General features: G+C 47.4%; 2 protein-coding genes across 8 annotated transcripts in view; both read left to right on the top strand.

Annotated features, from left to right (window-relative positions):
- Positions 1-629: 629 nt before the first annotated feature.
- Positions 630-10,956, top strand: sf3b1 (splicing factor 3b, subunit 1). 6 transcript variants are annotated; one of them, XM_077001665.1, is made up of 25 exons: positions 630-744; positions 1,493-1,665; positions 1,800-1,901; positions 2,012-2,126; positions 4,256-4,335; positions 4,469-4,654; positions 4,991-5,231; positions 5,433-5,642; positions 5,721-5,842; positions 5,994-6,191; positions 6,277-6,378; positions 6,459-6,638; positions 6,740-6,826; positions 6,921-7,191; positions 7,338-7,483; positions 7,570-7,716; positions 7,805-7,930; positions 8,085-8,306; positions 8,405-8,587; positions 8,782-8,893; positions 8,990-9,110; positions 9,378-9,509; positions 9,625-9,897; positions 9,992-10,208; positions 10,323-10,956. In XM_077001665.1, exons 1-25 carry the CDS (start codon positions 717-719, stop codon positions 10,479-10,481), a joined length of 3,933 nt encoding a protein of 1,310 aa, XP_076857780.1. In that variant the 5' UTR covers positions 630-716; the 3' UTR covers positions 10,482-10,956. The 6 variants fall into 6 exon arrangements, 5 of the variants coding, with proteins under 5 accessions (XP_076857780.1, XP_076857784.1, XP_076857783.1 ...); XM_077001667.1 differs by lacking the exons at positions 630-744; positions 1,493-1,665; positions 1,800-1,901 and adding an exon at positions 3,913-3,967 and having other exon boundaries at positions 2,055-2,126; XM_077001666.1 differs by lacking the exons at positions 630-744; positions 1,493-1,665; positions 1,800-1,901; positions 2,012-2,126 and adding an exon at positions 2,181-3,967.
- Positions 10,957-13,595: 2,639 nt separating this feature from the next.
- ankrd44 (ankyrin repeat domain 44) overlaps positions 13,596-26,158 on the top strand; it is a 19,785-nt gene continuing 7,222 nt past the window's right edge. Inside the window, exons 1-15 of one of the 2 annotated variants that reach the window (XM_077001680.1) lie at positions 13,596-14,069; positions 17,683-17,766; positions 18,458-18,536; positions 19,946-20,016; positions 20,587-20,787; positions 21,408-21,495; positions 21,671-21,813; positions 21,959-22,171; positions 22,291-22,369; positions 22,464-22,578; positions 22,772-22,854; positions 23,800-23,863; positions 24,253-24,321; positions 24,675-24,815; positions 25,791-25,856. In XM_077001680.1, the coding sequence (XP_076857795.1) occupies positions 14,043-14,069; positions 17,683-17,766; positions 18,458-18,536; positions 19,946-20,016; positions 20,587-20,787; positions 21,408-21,495; positions 21,671-21,813; positions 21,959-22,171; positions 22,291-22,369; positions 22,464-22,578; positions 22,772-22,854; positions 23,800-23,863; positions 24,253-24,321; positions 24,675-24,815; positions 25,791-25,856 (1,523 nt within the window). In that variant the 5' untranslated portion in view covers positions 13,596-14,042. The remainder of the gene's footprint in view (positions 14,070-17,682; positions 17,767-18,457; positions 18,537-19,945; positions 20,017-20,586; positions 20,788-21,407; positions 21,496-21,670; positions 21,814-21,958; positions 22,172-22,290; positions 22,370-22,463; positions 22,579-22,771; positions 22,855-23,799; positions 23,864-24,252; positions 24,322-24,674; positions 24,816-25,790; positions 25,857-26,158) is intronic. The other variant, XM_077001681.1, reaches the window with a different exon arrangement.

A 26,158-nucleotide genomic window follows, 5' to 3' on the forward strand; every position in this document is an offset into this window, starting at 1 on the left:
ACAAAAGGTTACGGCTAAATTTGTTAAGGACACAATGCAAAAGCTCATGTACTGGAAAAAATATATAAATGAAAAGACATCTTAAATGTAAAATGTAAAACACTACTCAAACAATTCATTGTGTATGAAAATTACATTCTTGGTTTTGTTCTTCCAAATCGTTAGTTATAAATAGATAGTTATAGTTTTGTAAGTTACTTGAGTTGTTTTTTGTATTTAAATAATAACCTAAAATTACTTTTATTATAGTCCAAGAAATCTATTATATATTCTATTTTTAGCACATTTTATACTCTGTCCATTTACAGAGAATATTTCGTTAGACATCCACTGATTAAGACATTCAGTAACTAAAAACAAACAAACAAACAATTGTACATTCGTAGGACCTCACATAGCACCATAATTTGCAATTACATATTTGTAAATTCCATCCATATAGGAAAATAAATAAATTAGTACACATTAACTTTTATTTATGTCGTGGTGAAAATCCGAATCCTTTTTTTTTTAATCAAAGGTGACTAGGACGAAACCGAAGGACGACTATTTAGAAACCGAAATTGCATTCACTAATATTCTTTCGCAATTATTACTTTTCCAATAATTATGTGCACTGTTTTGGTCTACGCCCAATATTTCAGTGCGCATGCGTGACTGCAGAGCGCTGAAGAAGTCGGGCCTTCCGGGACTGTTCGGTACACACAGACACAAAGATGGCGAAGATCGCCAAAACGCACGAAGGTAAGTGCGTTTCGGAGAAATTCATTGTGACTAATCCTAACGTATATTTACTGTGTTCTTAAATAGGTAGTTTACGGGTCTCATTTATTATTTTTTTGATGTGTACGGCATCTCCGTGTTGGACAATACAGCGGCCTGGGGAAGACGAAACAACATGGCGTCTGAGCATTTATAAAGCTTGGCCGAAAACGTACTGCGTGCTGGCTAGCAAGCTCGGGCATTTAAACCGAGTTTTCCCTCTCAATCAACACGTATAATATTCGTGTCGTACGAATTACATATGCCCTAATACATGTCGTACGTTCAAGATGTGATAAGCAAGACTAACGAGCATATCAAGCACGCTTGAAGCGCGGTTAGCACATGATGGCGAGCTAGCGGCTAGTGAGGGTCTCAAAATGGCGGCGGCCAGCCAGCTGTGTTTGTGGCTGCTCCGTCCTGGAGTAGCGGCACAAAACAACAGCTTTCCTCCTCCATACTGGAGTCTTCTCTGTCCAACTATACAAAATATATTTGTTTTTGACCAAATGAGGGTTAGCTGAGCGATGTAACGTCATGGCGGATTCGGCGTTTAATTTTACGCGGATGTCTTGCTCATAAGTCGCAGTACTACTAGACAAGTTGGCCGGCTAGCGGCAGTTGGGTTGTGTAGTTAGATTTGTAAATCTAACGTCTGACTCGGGTTGGGAAGTTACTGCTAAATGTTTTGATCTTATTGTAACTTTGCTCACTGTTTCTGTGTTATCAGACATTGAAGCGCAGATCCTGGAGATCCAGGGGATGAAGGCAGCCCTGCTGGAGGAGGGTGAGCAGGGTGTTGGCCTCGACTCCACGGGATACTATGACCAGGAGATTTACGGAGGCAGCGACAGTCGTTTCGCTGGCTATGTCACATCTATTGCTGCAAATGAACAGGAAGATGTAAGTGTTGTAGCTGCCTCGTTACGTTCTGTATGAGGGACTTCAGCTCAACATAATGTATCTAAACTTGATTTGTGAGTATGACCTGTAGTAATGAAGTGTGGCCAGGTTCATGTACACTCTCTCTTTTTTAGGATGACGAAGAAGATTCGTCCACAAGTTTGCTTGGGCAGAAGAAACCGGGGTACCACGCTCCAGTGGCAATTCTCAATTCCATTCCGCAATCAGATGAGCAGGTAATTTATGCCCTTTTGTTTTCCCTGTCTTCAGTACACTGAATAGGTTTTGGCCTGCATTAAATGTGTGTTGCGTTGCAAATATATTGACGGCGAATATTCTTCTACAGTATGATCCTTTTGCTGAACACCGACCACAGAAGATTTCAGACCGTGAAGATGAGTACAAGAAACGCAGGCAAAAGATGATCATCTCTCCTGAGCGTCACGATCCATTTGCAGATGGTAAATGTCACACCGTTGTTCTCCATCATAATCCCATCCCTGTTCATGCTGAATTGTAGAAACTGTCAGTACATTTCCCAGTACTGGTCCAGGTCAGCCATGTTGGTGATTAACTCTTTGAGCACTACCCAACAGCTTGTTCCCCAGACTTGTTCTCCAACTTTTCCTTGTATTGCTGTCTTAAATCTCCTGAAATGCTGTTACAAAGTATGATTTTTTTTAAATTGGACTACTTTTAAAATGAGAATGAAAGATTTAATAATAGAGTTGGCAGTGTTTACAGTATTTGAGAAGTGTCTATGGGAACTGTTAGTCGGGTAGTGTAATTATAAAAGTTAATGTACCCACCAAGAGTAGGTTCCAGGTAGGTGTGAGTTTGTTCGAAGGGTTAATGGATCAGTATGTTTTCTGGTGTTTCTGGGATAAAACGAGTAAGTCAGGCAGACTGAACACTAGTGTTGTAGGAATTAAAGTGACCACTGGCTGCACAAGATGACACGTCTACTCTGATTTTAATTTAGAGGGTGATCCTAACCAGGACCCAGATCGGTACAAAAGACAAGCGTAAACACTGCTGATTTACTTTGAGTGCTGCTGTTCATACCTATGGGAAGCAGTGCTGTGGCAGTAGTGGTATTGAATACTGGCTCTCTCTGCTATTCATTTGCCAGGTTTGAACAGAAAGTCTTTCTATTTATTATAGCTGGATGAAACCTAGGATAACGTGTTCAAGGGTACATCCAGTAGTCAGTCACATGACGACTGAACGTTGCTCAAGTGCTCTCTCACGGATTCCAGTTCACTTGTATTGCTACCAAGTTCAGATAATCTGGCTGTAAACAAGAGGGAAAAGAAACTGATGGGGAAATTGGCCTCTACACTGATTAGAGGATGAGGTATATTGCCTTTGCTAGGCTAACATGAGAGTAAAGCGGTAGACAGTGCAGTTTCATTTAACTCTGCACTTGGAGTGGGTGGGGGAGTCTGAAGGAACTGTACTATTCGCATACAGAGGGCAGATTGTTTTATACATATCGGCATCACACACACCAGTGTAGGGATTGAGCCAAGTATTGATGAGGATAAATTACTTTTGCATGTAGTTAATCCCAGACAGGGACATCCTCTATATAAAGTGTTGTGTAAATATATTTCTATTTTATCTTAAAATAGAAATATATGTTAAAGAATCTGTGTACAAAGATTCCACAGGCCCATACTAACTGTCCTTAATTTCTCTCCTACAGCAGTACTGCTTTGCCAGTCCTGTCTGCACTCTCTTAAGGGTGCAGCACCTCATCCCTGTGTAGGTTATGGTGAAAGAAAAAAAAAAACTGAAGCGAGTTGATCAGATTTAGGACTATATTTGTGGGGGAAACGCCACAGTCTCAAGCCTGCATTCTAATCTAGCAGTCATATGACCTCAACCTCATCCTCCCCAGCCTTTATTTTTTTCATCTGTTTTATCCAATCCATCCTTAGGCTTTTGCTTTGATATCCAACCCCCTTTTCAAAGAAATTCAAGACACCCAAATTCTTTTAAAGCAACTTCAGTGCTTCATATCAAATTTATCTTATTCCCACAAGGGTGTATTTTTTTTGTCTGCGATACAGCAGTTTAGATTGTTTTGTAAGTCCAATTAGATTTTAGTCCCATTTGAGGTTTGCGTTAAAGGTTTTTTTAATTAATTTTTTGAGTGACATAAGCATCACAGGTGGTATGCTGTTGTGTGTGAGTTCAAACCCTTTTCCAAAGTGTTACTAATGGTAAAGAGAAATTTTCTAGGCTTCTTTTCTGCCGGTTGAAGTCTGACTGCAGATGGACCCTTGGCACTGAAAGTGTACGTATTCTGGAGAGCACAGCCCAGGACCCTGCACCAAATGATGGCTAAATCCTCTCCTTATCTGTTAAAAGACTCAGCAAACCTCTTTCTACCTACCTGTTCTTAATCTCTGAATGTTAGGAGTGTTTAGCACTAGGTTGTTATGCGAGAGGACATTAACTAAAAGCTTTGTGATGTGGTGTAGCGTCAGGGCCAGTTGACTAGTTGCTGGAGTGTGTGGTGGCATCAGCTGACGCTCAGTCCTGGGTAACTGGCTGGCATTTTGTTGGTGCTTTTTTCGCGCAGGGGGCAAAACGCCGGATCCCAAGATGCAGGTCAGGACCTACATGGACGTGATGAAGGAGCAGCAGCTCTCCAAAGAGGAGGTGGGCAGTGCTGGCTTTCTACACGCGCTCTCAAGTCTTGAGCGTGAATAAACGCGAACATGCATGGAGGTTCGTGTGGGGGGGGGGGGGGGGGGGGGTGTGCCTTTCTGTGAACTCTCCTCCTTTTGCGCAGAGAGAAATCAGGCTGCAGATGGTCGAGAAGGCGAAGTCGGGCGAGCTGAAGGCAGTGAACGGCTCCGCTGCGTCTCAGGCTGCCGCCCCCAAACGCAAGCGTCGCTGGGACCAGACTGCCGACCAGACCCCGAGCTCCACGCCCAAAAAAGTGTCCAGCTGGGACCAGGCAGACTCGGCCACAGACGTAAGTCTTGGGAGGTTTTTATTGAGCACACGTTTTTAGTTTTTACATGCACGCACACAGGTTCTGAAAGTAAAACGTGCCAGGATTTCATTCAAGCTTGCTGGATTTTCTAATTGGTGCAGACCATGTAAAATTTGTGGAATCAACACAATCCAGGAAGCCTGACCAAATCTTGGTGAAGAGTTTTACTTTCTGAACCTGAAATGTCGACCTCTGGCTTTAGTAAACCGTTTCCAAGATGAGTTAGACATGAGATGGTTGCCTCTCTCCCCCTGTCTGTCTCTCTGTGTATGATGTAGCAAATTTAGAGCTGTTCTTAACCTTGCTCTTCCTCAGACACCAGGACACACTCCTTCTAACAGTCGCTGGGACGAGACCCCTGGTCGACCTAAGGGCAGTGAGACGCCAGGCGCGACCCCAAGCTCCCGCATGTGGGAGCCCACCCCCAGCCACACCCCCGCGGGGGCCGTCACACCGGGCAGAGGAGACACACCCGGGCACGCCACACCGGGCCATGGTGGCGCCACCTCCAGCGTGCGCAAAAACCGCTGGGATGAGACGCCAAAGACAGAGAGAGGTCTGTGCTGTTTACCTTTACTGTCTCTTTCTAAGCCCTCTGAGGGTGAATACTAAAAGCAAGCCATTAAAATTATTTTATTCAAAAAAGACATTGACTCTGAAACTGAGCAAGCAACTTTGAACAAAAAAAATTTGTTGACATGTGCTAACTGCTGTTAGTAAATATAGTTCTATACTGTAATATTTCACCTCAATTCAGAGACCCCTGGTCACGGCAGTGGCTGGGCTGAAACCCCTCGCACAGACCGAGGGGACGAATCTGTAGGCGAGACTCCAACACCGGCCAGCAAGCGGAAGTCCCGGTGGGACGAGACACCTGCCAGTCAGGTGGGCTCCTCTACTCCACTACTTACACCTGGAAAGACCCCCATTGGCACCCCTGCTATGAACATGGCCACACCAACACCAGGTGCGCCTCCCGACGGTTTTTCATAGTGCTTTTATTTTGTGTGTGTTCGCACAGAATTAAAAAGGTTGATTTTTCCAGGTCATCTGATGAGCATGACCCCTGAGCAGCTGCAGGCCTGGCGCTGGGAGAGGGAGATCGATGAGCGCAATCGTCCTTTGACTGACGAGGAGCTAGATGCCATGTTCCCTGAAGGCTACAAGGTATGTTAGGATCCCGGCGGCCTTGAACTACATATGGCATCGTCTTACTGACTATGCTTGGTGGTGTTGGATGACTAATAAACGATTAATTAATAAATAAACGATTAATAAACGATTGCTAACTGCTGTCGTGGGCTACTTTTCCTACCAGGTGTTGCCCCCGCCGGCAGGCTACGTGCCGATCCGCACACCTGCCCGCAAGTTAACAGCCACGCCAACTCCCATTGGTGGCATGACTGGCTTCCACATGCAGACTGAAGACCGAACTATGAAACAGATGAACGACCAGCCGTCGGGCAATCTGCCCTTCCTGAAACCGGATGACATCCAGTACTTTGACAAACTTCTTGTGAGTACATCCCTGGCCTTCAGGTTTCATTTTCCATCAGAGAGCTGTGAGGTTTGGGTGTGTAACCAATGTTTGCACCTTCTAGGTGGAGGTGGACGAGTCCACTCTGAGCCCAGAGGAACAGAAAGAACGCAAGATCATGAAGTTGCTTCTGAAGATCAAAAATGGAACCCCTCCCATGAGGAAGGTATGGTACCTGCATTTCCATTTGGCTGTTGTCCTCTTTGTTCGTGGGCACCTTTTTCACGGTCCGTCTTGAACTCTCAGGCAGCCCTCAGGCAAATCACAGACAAAGCCAGGGAGTTTGGAGCTGGGCCCCTCTTCAATCAGATTCTGCCCCTGCTCATGTCTCCTACCCTGGAAGACCAAGAGCGCCACCTGTTGGTGAAGGTCATTGACCGCATCCTGTACAAGCTGGACGACTTGGTCCGACCCTACGTCCACAAGGTAACTTCAAAGGGTGTACAGATTAATACAGATAACATGGAATAAAGTGTCCCCCCCCCCCCCCCCCCCCCGTCTTTGCTAAACTGTGTTTCTTTTTACAGATCCTTGTGGTGATTGAGCCCTTGCTTATTGATGAAGATTACTATGCTAGAGTGGAGGGCAGGGAGATCATCTCCAACTTGGCAAAGGTGAGCTGCAACCGTTCTTGGCGTTGTATGCGGTAAAAGTTTCTTGCTCTTTTTGTTGTTGGAATTTACAAAAACGATCAATTTGTTTACACAGGCTGCCGGTCTGGCCACCATGATCTCCACAATGAGGCCGGACATTGACAACATGGACGAGTACGTGAGAAACACGACCGCTCGAGCCTTTGCCGTGGTGGCGTCCGCCCTGGGCATCCCGTCCCTCCTGCCTTTCCTCAAGGCCGTGTGCAAGAGCAAGAAGTCCTGGCAGGCTCGCCACACGGGCATCAAAATTGTGCAGCAGATTGCCATCCTGATGGGCTGTGCCATCCTGCCCCATCTCCGCAGCTTGGTGGAGATCATCGAACACGGTCAGCACGGGACATTGTTGTTGTTGATATTGTAAAGCTATAATTAATTATGCTGATGCAGTTGAGTCTCCAAAAGAACCGTTAACAATCTATAATGTGTTAAGTGGTTGTCTGTAGGCCTTTTCAGAACATCTGGCTTGTTTCAGGTCTTGTGGATGAGCAGCAGAAGGTGCGGACCATCAGTGCTTTGGCTATTGCCGCTCTGGCCGAAGCTGCCACGCCCTACGGTATCGAGTCCTTTGACTCTGTCCTTAAGCCCCTTTGGAAGGGTATCAGACAGCACAGAGGCAAGGTGAGGATGGCCTCTTGGGGGCAACAACGGCTCGGGCTGTTTGGGAGAACTGCAACTTCATGTTTTTGTGTCGTGCTCTTGTTCAGGGTCTAGCTGCTTTCTTGAAAGCCATTGGATACTTGATTCCTCTCATGGACGCCGAGTACGCCAACTACTACACGAGGGAGGTGATGCTTATCCTCATCAGAGAGTTCCAGTCTCCAGACGAGGAGATGAAGAAGATCGTGTTGAAGGTATTGGATTGAACTTGTCCGCAGAATAACGATCCTTCTGCGAGATGCCGGAATAATCAAAGCCCACGTGTCTGTCTTCATATTTCAGGTGGTGAAGCAGTGCTGTGGTACAGATGGTGTGGAGGCCAACTACATCAAAACGGAGATTCTCCCTCCTTTCTTTAAACACTTCTGGCAGCACCGTATGGCCCTGGACAGACGCAATTACAGACAGGTATACAGACACTGAGCTGCTCTATTTGAGGGGGAATTATTTCCAAGTCTTGTTAAAGTATTTCATTAAAAGATTTTCTTTTTCTTCAAAAATGCTGTGTGATTTTCTGATGTGTTGACGCCTTCTCATTGGATGTGTTTGTCCTTCCATCTAGCTGGTGGACACTACCGTAGAACTGGCCAACAAAGTTGGGGCAGCAGAGATTATTTCCCGTATAGTGGACGACTTGAAGGATGAAGCCGAGCAATACCGAAAGATGGTAATGGAGACCATCGAGAAGATCATGGGCAACCTCGGAGCGGCAGACATCGACCACAAGCTGGAGGAGCAGCTTATTGATGGCATCTTGTACGCCTTCCAAGAACAGACCACGGAGGTGGGTTGCTAGGCTAAGAAAGTAGTTTGATTGTAATGATGTCTTGTAGGAACCGGCGGTCTCCTTATTAAATGAACATTGCTGCTTGCGTCCACCAGGACTCCGTGATGTTGAATGGCTTTGGCACAGTGGTGAACGCCCTAGGCAAGCGCGTCAAACCCTACCTGCCTCAGATCTGTGGTACCGTCCTGTGGCGCCTCAACAATAAATCTGCCAAAGTCCGTCAGCAGGCCGCTGACCTCATCTCCCGCACAGCTGTGGTCATGAAGACCTGTCAGGAGGTAAGAGACAAATCTTCACCAAATACGCATATGAATTTATTTTAACATTGCCTGAATCTCCTCAACATCTGCTTGTTTGTTGATATTGCTCTCAGGGGGTCATGAAGGGATCAGGACCAATACGCGTGTAAAGCTGCTTTGTGATGTTAAAAGCACTACGCTTGATTTTGAAATGTCTCATTTCTTGGTTTCAGGAAAAGCTAATGGGCCATTTGGGTGTAGTACTGTACGAGTACCTGGGAGAGGAGTATCCCGAAGTGCTTGGAAGCATTCTTGGAGCCCTCAAAGCTATTGTTAACGTGATTGGTGCGTGATCTTTGGTTTCTGATGTCAAGTTTGGGGTTGACAAAGTTGCATTGTGAACAAGCAGTTAGTTAATGAGCTTTTCATTCTTTCATCCAGGTATGCACAAGATGACGCCACCAATAAAAGATTTACTTCCTCGGTTGACGCCAATCTTGAAGAACAGGCATGAGAAAGTGCAGGAGAACTGCATTGATTTAGTAGGCAGAATCGCTGACAGGTCAGTGTGTTGAACGTCTGTCAAATTCAAGACAGTTCCTGCATCATTATGAAGTTCAGAATTTGTATGCAACAAAAATCTGTTGCCTTCCGTTGTGCGAGATATTCCAAATTGAAATGGACCAAATTAATCTTTATTTGAACCACTGGGTTTTGGTTGCATTTTGCAAAATTGGTTTTTTCCCTCCCCCACCAACTTGGCCTTGATGTTTCCAGAAATCGTGTGCATGATGTTTTAACAGGGAAATGTGTTACTTTTGTTTTGTAGGGGTGCTGAGTATGTGTCCGCCAGGGAGTGGATGCGAATCTGTTTTGAACTGCTAGAGTTGCTAAAAGCCCATAAGAAGGCCATCCGACGAGCCACGGTCAACACATTTGGTTATATTGCCAAGGCCATCGGGTAAGAACGGAACCTTTTCCCATCCAAAGCTGTTACTTTCTATGCATTTCGGTGGCGTGGTGGGAGAGAAAAGGTCCTGAACAACCTGAACCATGTCTCCCTTCCTTGGTCCCAGGCCTCATGATGTGCTTGCCACATTGCTCAACAATCTGAAGGTGCAGGAGCGCCAGAACCGCGTGTGTACGACCGTAGCCATAGCCATCGTGGCGGAAACGTGCTCACCCTTCACCGTCCTCCCGGCTCTGATGAACGAGTACCGCGTGCCCGAGCTCAACGTTCAGAACGGTGTTCTCAAGTCCCTCTCCTTCTTATTCGAATATATTGGTGAAATGGGCAAGGACTACATCTATGCGGTCACACCATTATTAGAAGATGCTCTGATGGACAGGTGAGTTGACCAATTGATCTGCTTGCACCATGTTCTTAAGGTATTGTATTTCCATGACTCATCCACATTGACGTTCGGCACTGTCTTCCTTCAGAGACCTTGTCCACAGGCAGACGGCCAGTGCCGTAGTGCAGCACATGTCCTTAGGTGTGTATGGGTTTGGCTGCGAGGACTCCCTGAACCATTTGCTCAACTACGTTTGGCCCAACGTCTTTGAGACCTCACCACATGTCATCCAAGCTGTGATGGGAGCGCTCGAGGGGCTTCGCGTAGCTATCGGACCGTGTCGCATGCTGCAGTACTGCCTGCAGGTAAGGCTGCTTTTAAACGGGAAGACTTTTCGCCTGGAGTCAGTTTGCTGGCGATGTAAAGCCGTGTGTGTGTGTGTGTGTGTGTGTGTGTGTGTGTGTGTGTTCCATTTTCAGGGATTGTTTCATCCTGCGCGTAAAGTGCGTGACGTGTACTGGAAGATTTACAACTCCATCTATATCGGCTCCCAGGACGCACTGATTGCACATTATCCCCTTATCTTCAACGATGAGAAGAACCCTTTTGTTCGTTACGAGCTGGATTATTTCTTGTGAATACATGTACACCTTTTTCATGTGCACTCTTCCTCTGTCATTGTGTCCTAGCAGCCATGTTTATAGGACTTGGTCTGGTTTTTAAAATACTATTTTTTTTTTTTTTTTTTCCCCTTATTTTTTTTCTCCTGTTGGTTTGCAGCTACATCTACCGCCGCCTCCCCAATGCTCTGATCAGAAAATAATTTTTAATTAAATAAAAATTGCAGAAACAGTTAAGTACTTGGATATAATTTGTTTTTAAAAATGCCAAATGGCAGTGAAATGTAGTGGCAGATTTGCTAAGTACTGTTAAGTCTGTAGCAGCAGAGTCAACATACCTACAGTTGTGATAGTTTTTTTTTTTTTTTTTGTTACGGTCATGTCGGCTATGCCTTTATGCTCATTCACCACCTGTCTGTTATTGGGCTGTTGCTTAGTTTGGCTGAATAAACATTTGTGTATTAAAAGTCAAAAGTGGTGGCTCACTGCTGTACTAGAGTCTGATTTGACCTTTTATTTCTTAGCTCGTTCTCTTTTTAATGACCCAGGGGCTCAACTAATGTCTAAACAGTAGCTGCAAGTCCTCTATCATACAAAACTCCAAAAGCAGCCTGTTCCTCTCATGAATATGGATGACTCCTTCACTCCGGTGAGCTCGCTCTGGAACAGCCGTGCCAAGTGCTCGCACTCTTCCCAGGGCCGAGCGGAGCGCGGTGCCGTTCCTGCTGAGTGTAGGAGGGCAAAAGCTGTTCAGGCAAGCAAAGGGACGTGGCTGAGAAGAGGCCGTGAGGCTTTTTGGAGAAGTTGGAGTGCCGTCATCTGGAACTGCAGCAAATCGGTCTATTGGCAGCACTTTTTAAAAGGCAGTGGTTGCTAGAATGGAGCTCTGCCTTTGTGTGCACAAAACATCCCTCATGCATCCAAGAGAGTGCATCATAGCACACACACACACACACACCCCTTTGAGAGGCACAGCAATACAGACTGGTTTAATGGGCCCATCCTACGGTTGCCAGGGGGAATTTGGGATAATAAAAAGATTGGGCTAGAGCTGAAGTTTCCTCAGTAGGCATACACAGAGCTCCATGGTGTATTGGTTGAGCATTCCAGAGGACAATTGTGCAAGTCTTATTTTATTGGGAATATTTGTTCATTCTTCCCTGTAGGACTGTTCAAGCTCAACCCAGTTGAGTTCTCTCTTTTGGGTTTGGGTAAGATGGAAAGCATGTCTGACCAATTTCAGTCGTTGTCTTATGTGCAAGTCACGGCTGCTTTGAGAATGACTCATTTTAAATGTGAAATTCCCCAATTTCGCTGCTCTGTAAAGGGCATAATGTTTTCAGATGCCTGCAGCAATGCAAACAGCATAAACCATGGGTCATAGACTGTGTGACATTGGAATAAATATTTATTTCTTAATCGTGTTTGTACTGGAATGGTATACTCGTTCGCTTAGTTATATTAATTCACATCTTTCGGAACGAGCTTGGTTTGGGTTAAGTGAGGCATGCCAAGATCTACGAACCACTGCGCAGTTTATGGTGAAACACGTTTTATTGCCCATCCTCACGTGTGAGAACTCATTTTGAGATCCCTAAACCTGCTGGCCACATCTTACTCATGTGTTTTTAAATCTAATTTGGGTCCAAGTAGTTTTTACAGTGTAGAAACTGGAAACAGTACCGACGCACAGATCAGTGTTGCAGTAACGTGTGATCGGAATGGTGGGCATGTTAAACGTGCAGATGCATTAGCTTTTCAATGTTGAACTGTTGCTTTAGCTTAAGAAATGAGAAACATGCGGCCTCTTCTTGCCGGACAAAAAATGTGGCTGGTCTGGATTCCTAAAATACCTAAAAAGATCCGGGATCTCGCTTTACTTTCATGCTGTCGTTTGCTTCTACAGTACACCGCACTGCCTCGTTTGCATAGCGTCGACCATTCTCTACAGGTCCCGCCTCCTCGAACTCCACAATTGGTCGATCGTGTACACGCCCTGCGCAGCCATTGGTCAGACTACTTCTCAGCGTGTGACAGTCAGGATACATGAAGTTTGCCTTTCGGATGGTTTCTATGGGGTCTTAACGCCTGAATTGGCCACAGAGCTGACGTCTGTGTCTGTGTATAGCATGGCATAACCAGTCTCCCTATATCACACCCCAGCACTTACACATTTAACTGACATTTAGGCTAGTGATAAAAACTGAAATTAAAAACAAAAGTAAACAAATCGAACAAATCTGTAAATCTATATTAGACATCTATATTTAATTAAAAATATTGATCTTTTGGATCTGGGTACATCTGGAAAGTGTGTAGGGAAGTAAGAAATCTTTATGGAAACAGATTTTCATATTATTCTATGACCATGATAAAAAAATATATATATTATATGTTTTTAAGTTGATTTTATTTGCAAGGAACACCTGAATGTGGCTGAAAATAAGATTATCTGGCCGTATATACTCTGAAGGCAAATTGGTCCTGTAAGTCTAATAAATACATTTGTTAAAAGTGGTTATGTATAGTGTTCCCAAACTCTTTTGTTGAAAACCAACATATGGCCACACTATTAAACCGAATGCCATTGATTTAAAAAATAGATATATTAAATACAATTATTGTGCACTTTGGATAGGTGACCCGTGACCGGCACAGACATACAATTTTGTCAATGCATCACACATTTCTTTAAAAAACCCACAAAGGACCCAAAACAAGACAAAAAAAAGCAGAATTATAGCATTAGAGTCTTCTGACTGCCATGTTTGCACTTTCTCCCTTATAGCTACAGTAGGTCCTGCAGCACATGTCCGAAGAGATGGAGAAGGAAGTGATGAAGTGATGGAGAATGAAGTGATGGAGAAGGAAGTGATGAAGTGATGGAGAATGATGTGATGAAATGATGGAGAATGAAGTGATGGACTGAACCTGAGGAAGTAAACAGCATCTTTGGAAAAATGCACATATGATTAACGTAAATCCGCACCAAAGCAGGCTTGACTCGATCTGAGCGTTATTTTTAATGAGCTTTTTCCAGTTACACTTTCTAACAGCTCCCCTCCCACCGCAGTGGTGTTGATCCACCATCAGTGCCCCGTTTAAACAAGCGAGGGCATCAGTGAGGCAACCACGTCTCGGTAGAAACGACGAGCCGAGCTGTGTGTGCAGCCAGCAGAGGGGAGGGATGGTAATCGTTGACTTCCTGTTTTCTGAAAGCATCTAAACGCACAGGCAGGAGAAAGCTCAGTGGATCGCATCCGTATTAAGAGCTGCACGGTGCTTGCAGATGTAAATGTGTCTGTAATAACGCCTGAACATCCTCACTGCCTCCTTCATCTTCATCTTCATCTGGAGTCGCTGGAGAAGAGTCCTGGCCCTGATCTGAACCGGGCCGAGGGATACGAACCGCTTCTGAGAAGTTACTAATGCTGGTGTCTCTTTCTTTGGAGACCAACAAAGATCTCAGCCCATCCTTTCAACAAGCTGAGTTGGAGGAATAGGTCGCTCGTTTTTATTACCGTCCTGATCTCCAGTATTTTCTAAGAGTTCGGATGTGCCGTCTCAGGTGACCGAGATATGGCTGTTCTGAAACTCGTCGATCAGGTTTGTGACTTTACCCTACACTTTATTGGGATACCGTCCCGAATGGATCACGGCGTGCAGAAATATAGTTCAGAAATACAGACCCTGTATAACAGGGTCACGCCATTAATTCCCGACGTACTTTTAATATTTTCCTAATGTATCTGCGTTTGGTGCTGCGCTTATGGACCAAACACGAGGATGATGTGCAGGGCAAAGGGGTCCAACTGTGCAATAATTTTGGTTTCTATTCTCGTTTCTACTGTGGGTCCGTTTCTGCGATATTTCTCTTTGTGAATATGGTAGGCTACCTGCAGTGTTCAGGTCCTGCTACTATTTCGTAAATGCTTGCAAGCAATCCTGTAGAGTCTAACCAGTGTTGCCGTTTTAGTGGTTGGGTGTGTAATAGGTATTCATGATCTTCTAATCCCTTAGCCTGCTCCTCTGCTCTTGCGGTGTTAGTGTGCATGTGGAGATATGAGGTGTTCAGGGCGGCGCGCTGCACGCTCCCGCGTGGCAGTCCTGTCATTTTGCCTCTTAATGGCATCGCATGCTCGCCTGTCCAGTGGGGCACCATTTATTACCTGGCTCTTGAGTCTATAGACACTTGATGAAAAGTTATTGACCTCTGTTGGGCTGAAGTTTGCAATTCTCGTATCAAAGCCATTAGGCTTGGAGCACGGTTGTGATTTTAATGGTCACTAAAAAGGCCTCTTTAACCTCCTAAGACACAGTGGAGCCTTTCAAAGCCCTCAAAGATAAAACATCACCACTTGGCTTTCATCACTGCTAGCTGCTTCTGGTGAAAGGTCCGACCCAATTTGAAAATGTAGCAAGCTTTAACAAGCGGAAAATGCCTTGGGCTAGAAATGTAAGGATTGTTGTTGTGACTGTGCTTGTGTATAATATGAGAGCAACGTGTAGTTGTGCAGAGAGGAAGACACAGGAAATTGTTCAGTCATTTCCCCTGACTTTTTCCAGTCTCAGCGAGTTAGGTTTCTTACTGAGAGAGAAAGAGGCCGTGTGTGTGAGTGTGTGTGACATGAGAGGGGTGCTAGAGGTTGTGTTATGTCTGGGCACTCCAGGGTTTTGTAGTCTGGTTAGTGTGCATCTGTCCTGTCTGATTTAAAGATATCCCTTAAATCTACATTGCAAGCACCTTCTGCTTCTGTAATATGCTGATATTTGTATTTTGGCTGGTTCAGTTTATATAAAAACACGCAGCCTTACACGGCTTCATGGGCATGTATGCAGCAGCTGTGTGCCTGGTCCTGATCCGCCTGTACTCCACAGGCGACAGGCACAAGCAGTAATGGGGAAAAACACAGTCACAAGGAACTGCGTTTCAGTTTTTAAATTATTTATAGTGGCCTCATCAGCTGCCTCCGGAGGCCTTAGCCTGCAGCAGCTCTGACGTCGCGAGCTTCTTGAGAGTTTGGAAGCAAAGTGTAGTGTAGTGGAGGCAGGGTCTGTGGTGCTTGAGTTGTCAAAAGCAGAACATGCCCCCCCCCCCACCCTTTATAAAAAAAAGGAAGAAGAAGCTTGCATCACCCCCATTGGCTCTTGAGGAGAATAAGGCAGGGAGGAGGGGTGTGGATCATGTCGACAAAGGCCCCAGTGTTTGGCGAGCTGGGAGGTTGGGGAATGTCCTCATTAGTGATGGACTGCGTCCTGAGCCCTGGTCTCTCATTCCCAGTGTGCGGGCAGCCACAGACCTCAGCCTTTCAGAGACTCTCAGCCCCTCACACAGCTATGTTGTCATGCTCCAGCACAGCCAGCTGTTCCCCTTTTATTGTGAGTGAGTGTGTGTGTGTGTGTGTGTGTGTGTGTTGGGCTGAGGTAACAAGAAGCAATATATATCCTACTGATGCATTAGATTTTCTACTAATCAAAAGTCTCGTTATAGGTTCTATTATAACAATGAATTATTAAAATAAATGATAATTACAATGAAATTAACACAGTGGAGCTTTATTTATCAGTGAATATGCTAGTCTACATATTGAGAACAAAATTTTTGATCTGTGTATTTTACTAGTAGTGTGATTTTAAATATGTGGTTCATATGAAGTGCTTTTGAGCTGTAATCTTTTGCTTTGTAACTACTGCTTTTGAGCTTCTGTGCAGAGCCAGTCTCCTGCTACTGCGCTGGGCTTGTGCAGATATGCCCATATATGCTGGCCCACTGGGGCCGCATGATCTAGAAAAAAGGACCATGTTGAAAGCATCTAGCCTGTATGTGTTGGGGAATGGGTAAAATGATTTGAGACGTGCTTGTTTGGTTATGTGAACTCTGTGGGTTTGATTAGGTAGGGTTAAAGCACCCGGAGAATACTGATACTGAGATAGTCAGGATGCTTTTAGTATGCAAGAAGATGTGCTTTATGCATAGCATTGCGGGGGCCTATTTTGCGATATCGATTCACAAACGTTGCGCCGTCATATGGTAGTAAGTAGTTTGCCTGTGTAGATGACTCAGGTCGAAGGGAAGGTCGGTTACGGTCAGAATACGAGCAGAAAAGCAGAGGTGCAAACACAACGGGAGTGATGTCAAGATGTCGGAGAGCAGGTCTGTTCTCCAGTGTGGTGAGCTGGTCACACGCAAGTCCACGCACCATGCAAGTTGTGAAACTGTTGTGGTGAGAAAGGGACGCGATGGACACAAATGTAAAATAACGTCATCATCATCATGGTGTCGTAGTTGCGCATGAAAACGAATGCCCTGATTTTGGACAGTGAAACACAACCTGCTTTTGGGTGGGGTGTGTGTGAGAGAGTCATACTGAGATGGAGAGAGAGGATGGACAGAGGTGTGTTTGAGAGGCAGCTAGTGACTTGTAACTTCCTTCCCTGTGCAGCAAGGATGCACACTACGTGTTTCGTAGCCCTTTTTTTTCGTAGCATTTGAGTGGCTGTGCTACATTATCTGGTGTGTTTGCACAACAGCGTGCACACTCTTCTGGAGCGGAACTGAAAATGCTTTCTGGGCTTCCTCTCAGCCTTTTCTAAGAAGACGAAAGAAAGCAACAGGAAGTGAGGCGGGGGGGGGGGGGGGGGTGACAGTGAAGAGATACAGGAAGTGAAGATACCGGCAGCTTTATCACAACTATGTCTTCGTTATGGTCACTCTGCCTGTACTCTCTTGTGTGTTGGCCCTCTGGTCCCAACGTACCACTGAGCACCATGAAGCCACTGGCACTGAATGTCAACTTTTCACACAAGTCTTCTGGGGTTGAATCCGTTTTTTTTTCTCAGCTGGTAACCTACAGATTGTACTACAGATGCACTCATGCAGGCCTTTTAACGCTGAGTCTGGGTTGAACTTGGTAGCAAAGACAATGTCTCTTGTAACACTAACGTGTGATGTGAGATGGAGATGCCGTGTCAGACCGATGGCTATCACCCTCATGCTGGCCCGTTTGAGAGGTAGACGCATCTCTCGATAAACGTGTTTGCGTACGTAGTCAGAGCTTTGCTATTTTAGAAACATGAAACTACTAGCATATTTCCCACACTGCTGAAAATTGTTGGAAGCTTAACACAAATCGAAAACTTAGAAAATACTGAAAGCTAAATAAACCCTTTTATTAAAAAATGTTTTTTTGCGCTGAAACGCTCCTTTTCTTGTCCACAGCCACCGATTGTCCAGGCCATTTTCAATGGAGACCCTGAGGAGATACGTATGCTTATCTACAAATCGGAGGACATCAATGCACTGGTATGCGGCTCATCCCCACAGGCTCTACTTCCTGGTTTCTGTAGTGTGCATCAGAGACGGCGGAGGAAGCTCACGGACAATGGGCTGAGCAAAAGCACATTTACCCCAGGCACAGCACAGGACAGGACAGGACAGGACAGGACACAAGCTAGTTTTCACACCCATCAACCCTTCTTTTCCTCCATCTGCTGTCCTAAAGACCGTCTGTATCACAGCCTCAGCTAGAATGGTCTCATTGTCCCACTCGATTTCAGAACCCCGTCCCGGACATCTGGGAGTGGGGCTACGATTTTGTGCTGGGTGCTCAAACTGGCCCAAACACGTGGCGACTTTTGTCGCGTTATCTGCGGCCTCGGTCACCTGCTGGTGTTCGATCGGCGCTTACACCACACGATCAAGCTGGCCACTTTTTTTTTTGTTTTGGGTGTCCTCCCAGACGACCTGCCAGGCACGCTGACAGACACCCAGCCTTGGCACCCGCCCCAGAGTAGTTGAATTGGGATGCCATGGCAACCCCGGAACACGGGGGCAGCAAACACGGTGCACGTTGCAGGATGTCAGTATCTCTCATGGAGGGAGGAGCCGATCTGGGCAGTAATGAAGATGACACGCCCTGATATCCAGGAGGATGGTATTTGGTTATCAAATGTGTCTCTCTCTTCCTCACTCTTCCTGTCTGACTCTCTCTCAGGATACAGAGAAGCGCACACCACTCCACGCAGCCGCCTTCCTCGGTGATGCTGAGATTACAGAGCTTCTCATCCTCTCCGGTACTGCCACTGCTCTTTGCACTCGTTGCATTCGTTAGGCTCCTGATATCTAGGGCCATTTTGCAGTGTTTAGATCCCAGTGTTTAGATCCCAGATCTGCGGTGTTTAGATCCCAGTGTTTAGATCCCAGATCTGCAGTGTTTAGATGCCAGTATTTAGATCCCAGATCTGCGGTGTTTAGATCCCAGATCTGCAGTGTTTAGATGCCAGTATTTAGATCCCAGATCTGCGGTGTTTAGATCCCAGTATTTAGATCCCAGATCTGCAGTGTTTAGATCCCAGTGTTTAGATCCCAGATCTGCAGTGTTTAGATGCCAGTATTTAGATCCCAGATCTGCAGTGTTTAGATCCCAGATCTGCAGTGTTTAGATCCCAGATCTGCAGTGTTTAGATGCCAGTATTTAGATCCCAGGTCTGCGGTGTTTAGATCCCAGTATTTAGATCCCAGATCTGCAGTGTTTAGATCCCAGTGTTTAGATCACAGATCTGCAGTGTTTAGATGCCAGTATTTAGATCCCAGATCTGCAGTGTTTAGATCCCAGATCTGCAGTGTTTAGATGTCAGTATTTAGATCCCAGATCTGCAGTGTTTAGATGCCAGTGTTTAGATCCCAGATCTGCAGTGTTTAGATCCCAGATCTGCAGTGTTTAGATCCCAGTGTTTAGATCCCAGATCTGCAGTGTTTAGATCCCAGTGTTTAGATCCCAGATCTGCAGTGTTTAGATGCCAGTATTTAGATCCCAGATCTGCAGTGTTTAGATGCCAGTATTTAGATCCCAGATCTGCAGTGTTTAGATCCCAGATCTGCAGTGTTTAGATCCCAGTGTTTAGATCCCAGATCTGCAGTGTTTAGATGCCAGTGTTTAGATCCCAGATCTGCAGTGTTTAGATCCCAGTGTTTAGATCCCAGATCTGCAGTGTTTAGATGCCAGTATTTAGATCCCAGATCTGCAGTGTTTAGATGCCAGTGTTTAGATCCCAGATCTGCAGTGTTTAGATCCCAGTGTTTAGATCCCAGATCTGCAGTGTTTAGATCCCAGTGTTTAGATCCCAGATCTGCAGTGTTTAGATGCCAGTGTTTAGATCCCAGATCTGCAGTGTTTAGATCCCAGATCTGCAGTGTTCAGATGCCAGTATTTAGATCCCAGATCTGCATTGTTTAGATCCCAGTGTTTAGATCCCAGATCTGCAGTGTTTAGATCCCAGATCTGCAGTGTTTACATGGACGTAATTTGGGGGGGGGGGGGGGGGGGGACATGTAAACACTGCAGATCTGTCACTGAATGTCCTGATCGCCCTGTTATTATTGTACTGAGAGACTCAGCGTTGATTATATGTGGTGACCAACACAAACGTTGTGATGTATTGCAGAGGTGTGAGTTGCTCTTTCCCCCCTGTTTGTCCGTCAGGGGCTCGGGTCAACGCCAAAGACAACATGTGGCTGACGCCTCTTCACCGGGCTGTGGCGTCACGCAGCGAGGTGGGTTTGGTACCGCAGCACACAACGTGTGTTTGGAGCGGGTCTGTGCACACCATGTTCACTGGGACGTGGAGCCCTGCTGAGGGTGTCCAGCGACTAAGATGTCATGAGACTAGGCTGGGATTATCTTCACTAGCTAAGCAAAACAGCACGGGACCCGAGCCAACAGGAACCATCACGCGATGTTTTCAATAGCGCCGTTGGATTTGAGGACCATAGCAAGCCAGCAAAGAAACACACACAAGCTTTTGAGGGTTAAAAAAATAATTAATGGACTTTCCACTAAAACAAAATTAGATATTGAAAAAAGAAAAATGCAGAAGTGAATACAGTCACATAACAAGCCACAGACCCAGTAATATACAGCTAAGCACACAAGTATCACTCTGCCTTGAGAACGACCACCACCAGCTCTCATTTCTTTTCACATTTGCCTTCACGTAACTTCACAAATCCTTATATGACCACAAGTGTTTCCATGAAGCCTTCTATGACCACGAGGGTTTTGCAAAGTGATTCACTTTTACCGCCTTCTCTCGCTCCTCCGCGTGTCACGTGCTACGTGTCCAGGAGGCCGTGAGCGTGCTGATCCGCCACTCGGCTGACGTGAACGCGCGTGACAAGAACTGGCAGACGCCGCTGCACGTGGCAGCCGCCAACAAGGCCCTGCGCTGCGCCGAGCTTCTCACGCCCCTCCTGAGCAGCGTCAACGTGTCGGACCGCGGGGGACGCAGCGCTCTGCACCACGCCGCCCTCAACGGGCACACGGAGGTACAGCCGCCCCCCGGCCACGCCCACTCCCATGCCCCACCCACCCCTCCGCCATGCTTGTAGGACCGCCCTCCAATGTGACTGTGGCGTGCACGAGCTTCTACTTTGCCATTGCGGGTCAAACGAGCCTTACAAGTCTTACACACTTTTGCACGGGTAGTTACTGTATACCCGTGCGTCTCTTTATGTATCTCTGGGTCATTTACCTGCACACTTTTGAATGTTGTAATGATCTCAGACACTCTTAATCCTTAGTCACCAGGGAGGCATTAGAGACTGACTCTCACCCCTGGGCCATATGAAGTACGCTCATGACAGCCAACACATCACACATGTCTCCAACATCCCATAGAAGCTTCCCATAGACACATTTCCTGCTCAGCCCCTAAGCCGTTTTTATGCACTGATTTTGGGAGTACTGATATCCTGTTGAGGGTTATTTAAAGCAGTGTTATATAAAGACACACACACACACACGCACACAGACTCACGACTGACTCACAACCATTATTACCTAATGTGACTGCCATGGTCACGGCCATCGCTGTGTCTCACCATCTTCTCTCTCTCTCTCTCTCTCTCTCTCACCTTTGTCTCTCCGATGTCTCCTCGTGGGTTAGATGGTGAGCCTGCTACTGGCCAAGGGGGCTAACATCAACGCCTTCGATAAGCGGGACGGTCGCGCTCTCCACTGGGCGGCGTACATGGGTGAGCTGCCTGAGAACATCACTTCCTGTCACATGCACGCCGATAATAGCGTCACAAGGCGAAATCTGTGACTAACCCTGACTGTAGTTACTGGACAAGGACGACCATTGTGTGTTGTGGGGGGTATCGGTTGGTCGACTGAAGTGTGTGTGCGTGTGTGTGTCTGTGTGTGAAGGTCACTTGGATGTGGTGTGTCTGCTGGTGGAGCAGGGGGCGGAGGTCAGCTGTAAGGACAAGCGAGGGTACACGCCCCTCCACGCTGCGGCCTCCAGCGGCCAGATCACCATTGTCAAGCACCTGCTCAGCCTCTCTGTGGAGGTCACTGCACACACACTTCCTCTCCTCACGTTTCCTCACTTTGAAACACCACAGTGCTCTTCTAATGCGTGTCCACCTATCCGTCCTGCTCGTGGGGCTGGTGTAGGCTCGTGTTTATTCCCTGTGTCCCGCCGGTGTCCCGCAGGTGGACGAGGCCAACGCGTTCGGGAACACGGCGCTGCACGTGGCCTGCTTCAACGGTCAGGACGCGGTGGTCAGTGAGCTCATCGACTGCGGTGCCAGCGTGAATCAGTCCAACAACAAGGGCTTCACGCCGCTGCACTTCGCCGCAGCCTCCACGCACGGAGCCCTCTGTCTCGAGTTCCTGGTCAACAACGGCGCCGACGTCAACGTGCAGGTGAGGCTCACCCCCCCCCCCCCCCCGGACCCCCCACCCCACGATCTCTGTTCAAATCTTTGATTTCTTGATTGTGTTTGTTCTGGATTTGAGTGAGCTCCGTTTTCTGTCCATCTCAGAGTCGAGACGGGAAGAGTCCGCTCCACATGACGGCCGTGCACGGACGCTTCACGCGCTCACAGACGCTCATCCAGAACGGTGAGCACCCTGTCAGCATGCCTAGGAGTGAAGCATGAAGTACACGCTTCATGTGTGTGTGTGTGTGTGTGTGTGTGTGTGTTCTTGATGACAGGCGGAGAGATAGACTGTGCAGACAAGGACGGCAACACTCCATTGCACATTGCTGCTCGTTATGGCCACGAACTCCTCATCAATACCTTAATCACCAGTGGAGCTGATTGCACCAGGTGTGTTTGTGTGTGTGTGTGCGTGTGCATGTGCGTGTGTGCGTGCATGCGCGCAAATGTCTGAACTTTTGGCAACAATTTTACAGTATTTAAATCAAAGCTTCTGATTACATTTTGCCCACTTCACTTCTCCCTCTCTTTCCCTCCATCCCTCTCTCTCCCTCCATCCCTCTCTCTCTCTCTCTCTCTGTAGGAGGGGGGTTCATGGGATGTTCCCCCTCCATCTGGCCGCTCTGAATGCTCATGCTGACTGCTGCCAGAAGCTTCTCTCCTCAGGTGCGTCTACCTGCTCCTGCGGGACTCCTCCCTCCACCCAAACACCAACCCAAACACCAACCTAAACACCAACCCAAACACCAACCCAAACACCAACCTAAACACCAACCCAAACACCAACCCAAACACCAACCCAAACACCAACCTAAACACCAACCCAAACACCAACCCAAACACCAACCCAAACACCAACCCAAACACCAACCCAAACACCAACCTAAACACCATGTAGCACCTGGACAGTTCTGTGCATTTGTGATTATTATATTTGACAGTGTGACCTGCGGTCGAGAGCAGTTCTTCCTGAATGCTGTTAATGGCATCATGTTCAGTTTTCTCTGGTGATCAGGCGCATGGTTGTCGGTTGCCAGAACATTTTTCTGCTCTCTGTCCCTCACTACTCCTCTTTTTGGTCTTTTTTCATGCACACATGACCTCATCTACAGAGCCCCAAGCTCATTACAGCTTCCTGTTAAAATTATGAGGCACAAGTTGTGCTGGAAGCCTCTGGTTGAACAGTGAGCGTTTCCTGCTGCACAGCTAAGCTCTGCGTGCCTCTGCTCTGAGGTTGTAACTGCTGCGGTGCACAGAGCCACTGAGAACAGGCAGCGATACGCTGGACGCTGGAGGCTCAGCTCGGAGCAGCTGCTGTTCGACTCAAAGCCACGAGCCGCTCGCGTGTCCGTCTGAGTCTCGTACGTCTCGTCACTGCTCAGAGATTCTCATCTTCCTTGCATTGACTCCCCCCTCCCTCCCTCCCTCTCTCCCTCCCTCTCTTTTCTCCCTCTCCCGTTTTTCTTCCGGTTCTCGGTCTACCGCTGGGCCTGTCTGCGTCTTTGCTGGGGGAGGAGAGGGGCGGGGCTTCCTCTGTATCTTCCCACCCACCCCCAGGGCGGCGGTCTAGCGTAACGTGCCCACTCGGTAACACCTCTGTCCTGTATGCAGGCTTCCAGATCGACACCCCCGACAGCCTGGGGAGGACCTGTCTACACGCCGCAGCGGCGGGGGGGTGAGTGCACACGTCAGGGCCCTGTAAACACAGCCAAGCCCCACCCACTTTTTTTTTTGGTCTGATGTAGACGTCATGTGACGGCTCGAAGGCACAGCAGTTGTGGTGAGATTATGCCAAGGCCAAAATAATGTCCACGTTGTCGTAGGGAAATCGATGCACTGGTAACTTCTGGGAGAGAAGAGCCAAGTTAATTTTGGATTTGGAACGTATGTTTATATTGCGAACAATTGACAAACAATAAAGCTGATTTGAGCAGTGCTGCTTGCTGTGAGAATCTGTTGCCATGCGACAGATCAGCTCAGGTCATTTGATGTCTGCGTGACGCTGTGAAATTGCGAGATAATTACACGCTTCCTCCCCGCGTCTCCCTTCTCTGTCTCCGCCAGCAACGTGGAGTGTGTGAAGCTGCTCCTCGGCAGTGGTGCCGACCACAACCGCACGGACAAACACGGGAGGTGAGTGGTGTGTCCCCCCCCCCCCCCCTTCAACGCCCTCCCTGGGGGTCTGGACCAGCGCACGTAGCCGCCCACTTATCTCCGTGTGCCCTGACGTGCCCTGGAGAGCAGCGTGAGACAACTGTCAGCGTGGGCTGTTTCTGTCATCCACTGTGTGTGTGTGTGTATGTGTGTGTGTGTGTGTGTGTGTGTGTGTGTGGGGGGGGGGGGGGGGGGGGGCTCTGTGGTATGGCGGTGCAGTTTACATCCTTTGTATACAGAATTGATACTGCCTATCTTACTGAATTATCATATGATTCAAGTGTCCTGTTTCACCTAACACGCCGTGTGTGTGTGTGTGTGTGTGGTTACAGGACTCCTCTCCACTATGCTGCTGCCAGCCGTCACTTTCAGTGCCTGGAGACTCTGGTTTCCTGTGGTACCTGCATTAACGCCACTGACCAGTGGGGGCGCAGTGCGCTCCACTACGCTGCTGCGTCTGACCTGGACAGGAGGTGCGTGTCTTTGCTCCCCCGTTTTCCCTCCTGCAGACATCTTGGCTGTGTTCGAAATAGCCTACTACATACTACTGGCGTACTGATCGAGCCCCAAATCAGTATGCAGTATGCAGTATGTGATCAAAATGAAAATTTCCAGTACGCGAAACATACCCGGATGACCTACTACTTCCGCAAAATATTCCAGTACGCGAACAGAGCTATCTTCGTGGTGTACTGCATCCCATCATGCAACGCTACGTTCCCGTGACGCCGTAGTGTGCTTTGCTTTTGTCGCATACTGGAAACTGTACTGCATACTACTACGAGGACCAGTATGCAGTATCCAGTATATACTGAGTCCAGTATGCAGTATCCAGTATGTAGTAGTCTATTTCGAACAGAGCCTTTGAATCCTAAACACACTCTCCCCAAGAGACTGTGATTTTTGTGCCATTTTTGATCCTCACAGAACTTTTGTATAGAGACTAAAGTTCCCCCACATTAAAGACAAGATTCAGAGCTTAGAGCACTGACTCACGCAGGGCTAATGGTAATTGGTCTGGATAAGGTGAGCCAGTGGTTATTCGTTCCAGCTGGAACAGGTACGACTATCATCATCTTCCTCAGCTGGAGCCTTCATCACCAGGGACCAGCACATTGCTACAGGATTACTGCCACATACCTGTCACCATGGTAACTTGGGGCTATTTTTAAGGCTCCGGCAGGCAGCGCACACGCACGGCGGTGACATCACGCGGAAGCCACGGTTCCTGCTGCACACGTGCGGTGGTGTTCAGTGGACTAGCTCGGCAGCTAAGCGGTTAATCGTGTTGGTCAGGCCTATATGATGCTGTGTGGAAAATGACACGCTTCCTTCAGCCCTGAATTGTAACACGGATTACATCGGAACATCCTATGTGGTACTGCCACCCTTTAATGAGCAGGGGGCTAAATGTGTGTGTGTGTGTGTGTGTGTGTGTTTCTCTGAAGGCGACGAGTAGCCCTGGAACCAGAGAGCCCGGGTGTGCAGGTGGAGAAGGAGAAGGAGGCAGCTCTGTAAGTGGACCCACCTGTGTGTGTGTGTGTGTGTGTGTGTGTGTGTGTGTGTGTGTGTGTGTGTGTGTGTGTGCGTGAGTGCGTGAGTGGGTGTGTGTGTGCGTGTGTGAGTGTGTGTGTGTGTGTGTGTGTGTGTGTGTGTGTGTGTGTGTGTGTGGCTGCACAGCCTACAAGCTACTATGCAGAGCAGAAGACCAGCCCTGGCTGCCGTGTGCTTTCTAACACGCACGTGGGCACACGTGGGCACACGTGGGCACAGTGATCTTTGGCTTTGAGCCCTGAAGTCTGGAGATGAGTTCACC

Source organism: Brachyhypopomus gauderio, chromosome 4 (genome assembly GCF_052324685.1).
Source record: "Brachyhypopomus gauderio isolate BG-103 chromosome 4, BGAUD_0.2, whole genome shotgun sequence".
Classification (NCBI taxonomy): Eukaryota; Metazoa; Chordata; class Actinopteri; order Gymnotiformes; family Hypopomidae; genus Brachyhypopomus; species Brachyhypopomus gauderio.

Excerpts from the sequence above, each read along its gene's own strand:
- sf3b1 (XM_077001665.1), top strand. The coding sequence starts at position 717 with ATGGCGAAGATCGCCAAAACGCACGAAG. Across the intron at positions 5,232-5,432 it reads GACGCCAAAGACAGAGAGAG|AGACCCCTGGTCACGGCAGT; the intron begins GTCTGTGCTGTT and ends ACCTCAATTCAG. Across the intron at positions 8,588-8,781 it reads TCATGAAGACCTGTCAGGAG|GAAAAGCTAATGGGCCATTT; the intron begins GTAAGAGACAAA and ends TCTTGGTTTCAG.